Raw genomic sequence first — 11,375 nt, 5'->3', positions numbered from 1 at the left:
ATGCTCATATCCTATATGCTCTTTGTATATGCCCTTTATATGCCCTTCAAAATATACTTGCTTGTATGTATCATTCTCAATTGGCAGTAGATCATATGCCATTGCCTGAAAGGTCAGTTCATGCAGGACAGTGGACACAGGATCAAAGCCACGATCAATTATTATGAGCTGGGAATGAGTTTTACCCTGGAATAACAAGATAAAATTATCTTCAGAAACTTCAATTTGTGTGAACACCTTGTTAATATCTCAGAAAACAAAAGCAGACTTTTCCTAACTTCTGTCTCATTCTTAAGAATGTGAAGTTCTATTAAAACAGAAAAATTGGAGTGGCACAATAGGGGAAAAACCACGACTACAAAACTGAAAACTTATAATTAAGGAGCCAAACTTGATATTACAATATTGTGAAAATTTGTTTTAAAAAATTAACATCTGCCTTGCACTAAACCCATTTTCTTAGGAATTTAGTTCCATAAACATTAAAACTAATATAAATTATGAACAGCAGTCACTACTTAGGCTCTTTGTATTACACATGTGCTAAGCAAAAAAATATATATTACTCAATTCTTATAGCAACCCTATGAGGCAGGTATTATATCTCCATATGACGAAGGCATTACAGCTTAAAAGTCAGCAACCTGACTAAATGACATAGCTAGTAAGTAGCAGAATGGAGATTCAAACCCATGTCAGTCTCATTCCATGCCTATGCTCTTAACCATTATGCTATTTAAAAGGATTATACTGATACCAGCTAAGATGGCAAATCAAAATGAAAGCCTTGTTATCATTAATTCACAAACAGCAGTAATTATTAAACAGTGAATAACAGTGCTAGGAAAAGTATTGTTAATACTAGTATCTTTCATATGCTTCATTTTAGAAAATAATAAATTATTTGGATTATTATTTAAAGCAGTCAGAAATAACTACAACTCATTAGATAAATATTTCCTATTTATTTATATATATCAGATATAAGTAAATTACATGAGAAAGACCTTTAAAAATTGTTTTATTTAACATTTACTCATTTAAACCTTGAGACAGTATGATACAGTGGTTAAGAATACAGGCTCTGGAATCACATAGATCCAGGTATCAGCCCAGTCTTGACCACTTTCTTGCTAAATGACTTTGGACAAATTGCTTAACTTAAATATCTCAGTATTCTCATTTGTAAAACAAAATATAACCAGAACCTCTACTGTACAAGATTATTGTAAAGACTTAATGTAGGGGCACCTGGGTGGCTCAGTTGGTTAAGGGTCTGACTTGGGCTCAGGTCATGATCTCACAGGTCGTGCATTTGAGTTCCGCATGAGGCTCTCTGGTATCAGCACAGAGCCCACTTTGGATCCTCTGTCCCTCCCCTTCCCCCTCCCCCCCCCCCCCCCGCCTCTCTCTCTCTCGAAAATAAACTTAAAAAAAAGAAAAAGATTTAATGTAGTAACACCATAAAACACTTAGTGCCTAGGATTTAGTAAGCCTTCAATACATTTAAGTTATAGGTCCTCAAAAATACAAATATGAAAAAGATGGTGCAACATAAATGTTATATCAGGGCTTGGGGTTATGACAATACGTGGGAGGAAGTATCATTTGACCTGAAGAGTCACGAAATGCTTCAAAAAGAATGTGACACTTCATCATGTTCTCAAATGAAGGAAAAATACCAAGCATTTGAAGGATGTATAATTTCCCAGGCAGAAAAATGGAAAGCACAAGTTTGTTTTTTTGTGTGGATCTTGCCGTTTTTTGTTTTTTTTTTCATTGAAATCATAAAGGAAAAAAGGTTATTTACTAACATACTGACAAAAGGATATTTACTAACATACCCATCATGTATCTCTTCCTGCATTCAACATACATTGACTATTACTATGCTACACACTGAGCCACTGTCTTCATCACTACACCAGAACAGCTTTCACCAGACCTCTAGCAACTCTTAAAAGTTGTAAACTAACATTATATCTAAGCTTATACCCTCCTAATCCAGTGCAAGTATTTGTGAATTTCCCTGTTTCACTATGCCTCTGCCAAAGAATCCTGTTATCCAAGCAACAAACCCCTTCTTCCATCATGTTGTACTCATTCTTTAAGTTCAAGAGCCTCCTCCTCTGGGATGCCTTCCAAGACTCCAGTTAGAAGATTAATCCACTGCCTATGTTCCCACTACATTCTATGTATTATTTTTTTCATTTCACTTATTAAAGAACACTGTATCAGTGGTTTCCCTTGCCCATCTCCTCTTCTAAACTGTCAACAGTTTCTTCTGCTCATTTAATATGGCTTCCAAGCCCCCTGGCCCCACCTCCTTCAGTTTCCTCAGACTCTTCATTTTCCAACGCAAGCCTAAATGCTGCTATTCTCCAGGACTCAACCTCAGTCTCTGATTACTTTATACTGTCTTCATAAGATAATAACAGCTGCCATTTATTAAACTCCTATATGTGCTGAACATGTTAATTCACCTATCTTCATGCCAACCAAGCAAGCTATATGTTTATCGCATCCATTTTATAGCTGAAAATACAACTCAGAGTAAATAATTTGTATAAAGTCACAGAGCTAGCAGTAAGATAAGAATGACTATTAAACGTTTACTCAGCAGGCATCATTGTAAGAACTTTAAAAGTAACAACTCATTTAACCCTCTACTTTATAAAATAGGTATCCTTATTATCCCCATTTTACAGTTTAAAAAACTTAAGCACAGAGAAGTTACATTATTTGTCCAAACTAACATATCTATGAATTAAAAATGGCAGAACCAGGAGCTGGACACAGTCCTTACTTCAAAACTCTTATCTTCCCCACTAAACCACAACATTACTAAGGTTCCCTCTACCATCTATATTAATTATTCTTAAATCAATACTGGGGATCTATATCAATGATTCCCAAATCAACGCTGGAAATGAACAATTTTTTTGGTTTATGAAGAAATAAGACAGACTTTGTTCATAATCACTATTTGCCTTTTACACATTACCTTTATTAGGCTCTTTTCATCAATCTTGTAGTAGTTTTCAAGTTTTTTTTTCAACAAGCTGGGCAAGCTTACTGGCATTATCTAGAGGTTTACTATAAGTGGAAAAAATGTTCAAACAATTATCCTTCTTTCAAAACACATGTTATAGTAACATAAAGCTGAATTCTAAAATTAAACCATGCAATAATTTATTAATTTAAAAGACTTTATAAACACAGAAAAGTTCAAATAATACATCAAATATAATATTATACCAATTTGTCTGGATTTTATAAATGTAAACCTTATCATATGTGCTTCAAATTTTCTTAAAGAAAATAATATATTATAAATAAAACTGCAGGTCCCTTTATTTCCTTCCCAATTCCTAATCTTCTCCTCTACCTCTATCCACTTCCAATAGCAACCACTGTCATGAATTTGGTGTGTATTCTTCCTGTCAATGCTGTTATATATGTTTACTATTTTATATATGTTTAACAGTATATGTTATATATGTTTGATATCTATGTTGACATACACATATCAAATTTACTCACTTTAGTTTTACACAATTTTCCATCATATAATTATATTGGATTCTATGTATTCATCCCCTTAAAGACGGACTTTAAAAAAAAATTTTTTTTAAGGTTTATTCATTTTTCAGAGACAGAGCATGAGTGGGGGGAGGGGCAGAGAGAGAGGGAGACACAGAATCTGAAGCTGGGCCCAGGCTCTGAGCTGTCAGCACCGAGCTCAACGCAGGGCTCAAACTCATGGGCTGTGAAATCATGACCTAAACTGAAGTCAGATACCCACCCAGCCTCCCCTTAAAGATGGACATTTAAATCATTCTCAATTTTATACTATTTCAAACAAAAGTGAAATAAATATCTTTGTAAATATATCTCCATGTATGTTTTTCTACATCCAGAAGTATAATTGCTGAATCATGAAGAACATTTTTACTTTTCTAGATACTAGCATGTTACTCTCCAAATGAGTTGACCAATTATCCTTCCTACTAGCAGTGTGAGATTTCCCAATGTGCTAACATCTAATTAGCTTTCCAGTATAATCTTTTGCATAAAGTCTTGTATATCAGTCTTCTAAAATGATAAAATCATAGTTTAAATTACAACTTCATGACCAGTGGCATTAGCATAACTTCTGAATCTACAGGGAAAACTTCTGTGAAAAGCTCCTCAATTAGCACACCAATCTCAAAAATCTCACTGTGACGGCTTCCAAGAGTGAAAGACTCTTTAGGTTTTATACCTTAAAAATAAAATAGCAACTATAAAGAAAAATTTATTACATGTTTAGCTTTAGAGTATTTTCAAAAGGAAGTAATTTTATGTCAGAATTACACTTTAACAGCCCGTAAGACATAAAGGAATGCTTTGAGAAACTACAAGTAGGATTTTAATGTAACTTAAATATAAAGTACATGAATTTGAAATTAAACAGCTCAGCCAACAAACATGACACATGCAAATGTTTAAATTAAAGAAACTTTTAAAAAAGAAATGAGTGATAATACTTACTAGTAATACCATAGTATATTTACTACTACCATTTTACTAGTGTCATGTACTATCCCGAATGCTTTACAGAGTTCTAACAACAACTTAATAAGGTGGGTACTATCATTCCCATTTCATAGATAAGGAAACTGAGGGCGGAAGGGTCACACAGCTAGTAATTAGCAGAGATTACATAAAACAATATGGATGACTCTCAAAACATAATGTTGAACAAAGAAGGCAGAAACAAAAATTTCATATGATTCCATTTTTACCAAGTTCAACACCAGGCAGAACTAAAATACATGTTAAAAGTCAGGATAGTAGTAACCTTTGGGGAGAAAAAAGGGGGTAGTGATCAAGAAGGAACATGAGCAGAACCTCTGAAATGCTGTTTATGTTCTATTTCTTGACCTTGGTAGGTTTAGAGGGATATGTTCACTTTGGAATGATTTATCAAGCAATATATGTATCATTTATGCACTTTACAGTAAATTTTTATTTTGTTATTATTTATTAAAAATTTTTTTTTTAATGTTAATTTTTTTTGAGAGAGAGCACGAGCAGGAGAGGGGTAGAGAGTGATAGGGAGACACAGAATCCAAAGCAGGCTGCAGGCTCTGAGCTGTCAGCATAAGAGCCTGATGTGGGGCTCAAACCTGTGAACTGTTAGATCATGACCTGAGCCAAAGCCAGATGCTTAACGACTGAGCCACCCAGGTGCCTCACAGTAAATCTTATTTTTAAAAAGAAGCAAATAAATAAAGGTACATGGTATTAAAGTCAAACTTTAGCTCTTTAAAAAAAAACAACAGAAAATCTATTTAAAATGGCCACTGGGGGGCAGCTGGCTGGCTCAGGATGGAACATCTGACTCTTGATTTCTGCGCAGGTCATGATCTTGCTATTCTTGAGTTTGAGCCCTGCTCTGACAGCAGGGAGCCTGCTTGGAATTCTCTCCCTCTCTCTCTGCCCCTCCCCCGCTCATTCACACATGCTCTCTCTCAAAGTAAATAAACATTAAAAAATAACACTCAGATCAATGAAATCGAATAGAGAACCCAGAAATGTACCCACAAACGTATGGCCACCTAATCTTTGACCAAGCAGGAAAGAATATCCAATGGAATAAAGACACTCTCTTCAGCAAGTGGTGCTGGGAAAACTGGACAGTGACATGCAGAAGAATGAACCTGGACTACTTTTCTTACACCATACACAAAAATAAATTCAAAATGGATGAAAGACCTAAATGTAAGACAGGAAGCCATCAAAATCCTAGAGGAGAACGCAGGCAAAAACCTCTCTGATCTTGGCCACAGCAACTTCTTACTCAACACGTCTCCAAAGGCAAGGGAAGCAAAAGCAAAAATGAACTACTGGGACCTCATCAAAATAAAAAGCTTCTGCACAGCAAAGGAAACAATCAGCAAAACTAAAAGGCAACCAACAGAATGGGAGAAGGTATTTGCAAATGACATATCAGATAAAGGGTTAGTATCCAAAATCTATAAAGAATTTGTCAAACTCAACACCCAAAAAACAAATAATCCAGTGAAGAAATGGGCAAAAGACATGAATAGACACTTCTCCAAAGAAGACATCCAGATGTCCAACCGACACATGAAAAAATGCTCAACATCACTCATCATCAGGGAAATACAAATCAAAACCACAATGAGGGGTGTCTGGGTGGCTCAGTCGGTTGGGTGTCTGACTTCAGCTCAGGTCATGATCTCACCGCTCCTGAGTTTGAGCCCCATGTCAGGCTCTGTGCTGACAGCTCAGAGCCTGGAGCTTGCTTCAGATTCTGTGTATGTCTCTCTCTCTGTCCCTTCCCTGCTCACACTCTGTATCTCTATCTCTCAAAAATAAATAAACATTAAAAATTAAAAAAAACAAACAAACCACAATGAGATACCACCTTACATCTGTCAGAATGGCTAACATTAACAACTCAGGCAACAATAGATGTTGGCAAGGATGCGGAGAAAGAGGATCTCTTTTGCATTGTTGGTGGGAATGCAAGCTGGTGCAGCCACTCTGGAAAACAGTATGGAGGTTCCTCAAAAAACTAAAAATGGAACTGCCCTACAACCCAGCAATTGCACTACTAGGCGTTTATCCAAGGAATACAGGTGTGCTGTTTCGAAGGGACACATGCACCTCCATGTTTATAGCAGCACTATCAACAATAGCCAAAGTACAGAAAGACCACAAATGTCCACCGATGGATGAATGGATAAAGAAGATGTGGTATATATATACAATGGAGTATTACTCAGCAATCAGAAAGAATGAAACCTTGCCATTTGCAACTATGTGGATAGAACTGGAGGGTATTATGCTAAGTGAAATTAGTCAGAGAAAGACAAAAATCATATGACTTCACTCATATGAGGACTTTAAGACACAAAACAGATGAACGTAAAAGAAGGGAAACAAAAATAATATAAAAACAGGGAGGGGGACAAAACAGAAGAGACTCATAAATATGGAGAACAAACAGAGGGTTATTGGAGGGGTTGTGGGCGGAGGGATGGGTTAAATGGGTAAGGGGCAGTGAGGAATCTACTCCTGAAATCATTGTTGTACTATATGCTAACTAATTTGGATGTAAATTTTTAAAATAACTAATTAATTGATTAATTAATTAATTAATTAATGTATTTATTTATTTGAGGGGCACCTGGGTGGCTCAGTCGGTTAAGTGTCCAACTCTTGATCTCAGCTCAGGTCATGATCTCAGCGTTCATGAGTTTGAACCCCATATTGGGCTCTGCACTGACAGTGTGGAACCTGCTTGGGATTCTCTCTCTCCTCTTTCTCTACCTCCTCCCCACTGATGTGCTCTCTCTCAAAATAAACATTTTTTAAAAAGTGCTTGCAAATTATACCAAATTTAAGCTCTGAAATTTAGTAACAGGGGGCTATTAGTTGCTTGGAAATTTCAACCTTAAACTTTAAATCTGCTATTTGAACAGCATAATTTTACATGGAGTTTGCAAAGTAAACCCTGCAAACCAATACACTTTAGCACAGAGATATTACTTACCTCTATATTGGAGATCAAATAGAAAGCATAACATATACAGACAGTATTGAGTGTTCTACCTTTTATATCTTACTCCAGGGTTTTCATCCAGGGTAGCACATACTGTAACTATCTGCTCAGCCATTGCTTCCATAACGGCATCTTTTCCATTTGCATTACTAGGGTCCGGACTGTAACAGTAATAGAATGCATCCGGTACATCAAGAGTATAAACCTAAGTTAGGCCCCCCCCAAAAAAAAATAAGGTCATACTGTGTCAATTGGTGATTTGGTTTAACACACACACACACACAGAAAAATGTGGCTATTATTTGGGACAATAAAAAAATTACTTGCTTAACCATGCTGTTTCCTGAGACCACTGTGTCTTTACCTTAATCAAATCTCATTTTCTCTCAGTCATCTTGATTTCATCCTTTATTTCTTTTCCCACTCTCCTTTCCTGCTTAGTCTACCTTTCTCCTTCATTTCTTGTTTCATACTGTACTATTTGTCTCTTACTACCTGTGCAAGAGATGAAGGAATTTGAGGTAGTCAAACTAAACTAAAAATCTAATACCTGACACAAAGAAATACAACAAAGCCAAAGTTGGTCTATATATTTGACATACATTAAAAATCTTAATCTGTTAGAGAATAACCTAGAAATTTTCCATAGTTGACATGTATCTTCAATTCTTTGGTTTATATTCTTCATGTCCTTACAATAGAGATCTGTTTCCCAAAAAGACACAGTATTGTGCCAGGCATAGTAATTGGTCTAATCATAGACCACACTGAAACCTCAAAGACACATTTTTTCAACTAACAAAAACATTTACTTATGTGCAAAGAACTAGATTAGAGGGGTGCCTGGGTGGCGCAGTCGGTTAAGCAACTGACTTTTGATCTCAGGTCAGGTCATGATCTCTCCATTCATGGGTTCGAGTCCTGTGTCAGGCTCTGTGCTGATGGTATAGAGCCTGCTTGGGAGTCTCTCTCCCCTTCTCTTTGCCCCTCCCCCGCTTGTGTATGTGTGGCTCTCTCTCCCTCAAAAATAAATATTTAAAAAAAGAACTGCATTAGAAATTTACTATTATTATGTTATTTGAAGAGTACAAAAGTGAGGCACCTGGGTGGCTCAGTCGGTTTAGCGCCTCTTGGTTTCAGCTCAGGTCACGATCGCACTGACAGTGGTATTAGCTCTGTGCTGATGGTGTAGAGGCTACTTGGGATTCTCTCTCTCCCTCTCTCTCTGCCCCACCCCCACTCATACTCACGCAGTCTCTCTCTCTAAATAAATAAACTTTTAAAAAATAAATACAAAAGAAGAAGCTCTTTTACTAGGGTTGGGAGTTAGTTCTTCATTAAACCAATTTTTATTTTTTTTAAACAATGATAACAATCTCTCTTAGCCTAGGATGATGTATTGAGTGTAAAAGTAAGTATGTAATAAACATTACATGCTAAACTATTGCATTATGAATAAACCTGCTTATGAAAAGTTTCCTTTCATTGTACATTCATTTCTCTGAACATAACCAACAGCAGCAGGCTGCACATGGATTCAGATTTAGCCATAGCTAATCCACTTATGTCTGTGTTGCTCAAAATCTTGGCTATTATATTAACTGCCAACAAGCACTTCTCTTAGTACACTATTACACTACAGTAGATAATATTTTCTGTTCAAAAATACTTACTGCCCCTCCCTAAGGGCCTCTCCCTATAAGAGTATACTTCCCACTCACTAAAGTCAGCCTTGGCTATGGGTATTTGAACATGAGTAGAAGTGACACGTGCTACTCCCCACAAAAGCTTTAAAAGCCATTGTGTGTCTCCAACATTTCTCTTTTCCTTCTGCTATGTCCCAGACAAGGGCTAGTCCTTCAGCCTCAGTTCCGGAATGAAGAGAATATACAGCAAAGCCCCAGACAAACCACAATGGACAAAAATATGAGAAATAAACTTGGCTACAGTAATGAACTGAGATTTAGGGAGTTATCACAACAGTTTAACCTAAGCTAATACTCCAATGAACCAAAGAGAATATTAGAGCTTATTTTCATTCTACTCTCACATTTCTTCCATTCTTCCATTTCCCTCCTCCTCTTCCTCTCCACTTTCCATTACCACCAAACATGTTCCTTCAGACCATTACCAAATATTTTCTTCAACTTTATGACCCACAATCAGCTCCTTAAATAAAGACTCCTCCCACCCCCGCCACTTTCATCTACTTTTTTTGCTAATCTACAACTGGCTTAGCTCTATTTCTACCTAAACACCTTCCTACTAACTACACCAGACTCTTTGTACTCTGTAAGATCCACTGTAATCAAATTTCCCTATATTCTTAAATGCTTTCCCTCTAATTGCCTTAATGTATAGGTGATAGCACTAATTATTTTAAATCCTGTAAGAAGTAAAGCAAGAGGTTTCTTTAATCTCTTGGACTCATAAGTTCAGGAGTGAATCAACCTCCTTCCTCTCCATGCAACCTCTAAATGTGTTTAATGTCCATCCAACTTGTCTTCTTTGGAGCACTATCCTATCTGACTTTGCATCTGGCAGACAGTATCCACTGCACAAGACCTTGATAAATGTTCACATAGGCCTTTGCTCTTAGCTCAAAGCACTTAGTAGTATTTCCTTTATATCTTCACTTGCAAACAAAGTTGAAAGCATTTTCACTGTAATTTCTCTGTAACAGTTATAGTTACTTAGTAAACTCTCAGATGCTTATCAAGGAAATAAAAGCAAAAACTTCTTAGGGGAAAAACAAACCAGACAGGACCTTAAATAATCACATTCTGCAAAGACACAGTAAGAAGATTCTCATGAGATTTCTCTATATAGACAAAAACAAGTTATTCTCATCACCAATCAAATTGGTCAGAGAGCTACACAAATCTCTCCTTCAAATAGAGCAACTGCAGAATTTTGATGAATTTTGAGGCTAAAACTATATTTACCATCTGTACAGCAGATGCTCTGGATCCGTTTATAATATTTATCACACTACTATTCATATCCCGCATCATTTAGAAAGCCCATTTCACCCTATTTTAAACTTACATATCACATTAAAAGGAACAGGCCTAAAGTTAACCTTTGGCAATAGTGTAACGTTAAACAGATATCTTAAAATTTTACAATTTGGATTATAATATTTCTTTGCCCAAAATAGCAATAGCTTAAAAGAAAAATCTCTTGGGGTGCCTGGGTGGCTCAGTCAGTTAAGCGACCACTTCAGCTCAGGTCATGACCTCATGGTTTGTGAGGTCGAGACTGGGAGAACCCCGTTTAGGATCCTCTGTCTCCCTCTCTCTCTGCCCCTCCCCTGCACTCTCTCTCTCTCAAAAATAAACATACATTTAAAAAGAAAAGAAAAAGAAAAATTCCTCTTCTAGGACCCTTATTTCTCTTAAAATATTGACCTTATAGTTCCAAACAACAGTAAACTATTAGAATTCTATGAAACGCTAGAATCCAAACACAGAGAACAGAGCACAACAAAGTTGAGCAATGCACTAGCTGTGTGATCTGGGGCAAGTTACTTAACTTCTTTAATTTCCCCATCTTTAAAATGACGACAGAATTACCATCCATTCATAGGACTATCATGAGGATTACATGAATATATTTATGGAAAATATTTAGGAAAGTGTCTGGCACATGGAGAATACTACATAGGTGTTTCCTATCACCATCATTATTATTAATTGAAGGATCATAACTATTCCAAAGTCAAAATGAATTTTTAAAACACTTCATTTTATAAATTAATGCAATCTATATGTTATAAAAAAAATTTGTTGAAGAACAT

General features: G+C 36.2%; 1 protein-coding gene across 1 annotated transcript in view; it reads right to left on the bottom strand.

Annotated features, from left to right (window-relative positions):
* STXBP3 (syntaxin binding protein 3) overlaps window positions 1-11,375 on the bottom strand; it is a 54,481-nt gene that overhangs the window by 20,276 nt on the left and 22,830 nt on the right. Inside the window, 4 exon segments of the mRNA XM_043575726.1 lie at window positions 62-186; window positions 3,005-3,052; window positions 3,054-3,096; window positions 7,627-7,781. Of these exon segments, the coding sequence (XP_043431661.1) occupies window positions 62-186; window positions 3,005-3,052; window positions 3,054-3,096; window positions 7,627-7,781 (371 nt within the window).

Source organism: Prionailurus bengalensis, chromosome C1 (genome assembly GCF_016509475.1).
Source record: "Prionailurus bengalensis isolate Pbe53 chromosome C1, Fcat_Pben_1.1_paternal_pri, whole genome shotgun sequence".
In the NCBI taxonomy this organism is placed as follows: domain Eukaryota; kingdom Metazoa; phylum Chordata; class Mammalia; order Carnivora; family Felidae; genus Prionailurus; species Prionailurus bengalensis.
Note: the sequence above shows the minus strand (reverse complement) of the source record. Positions and strands in the feature narration are given on the sequence as shown.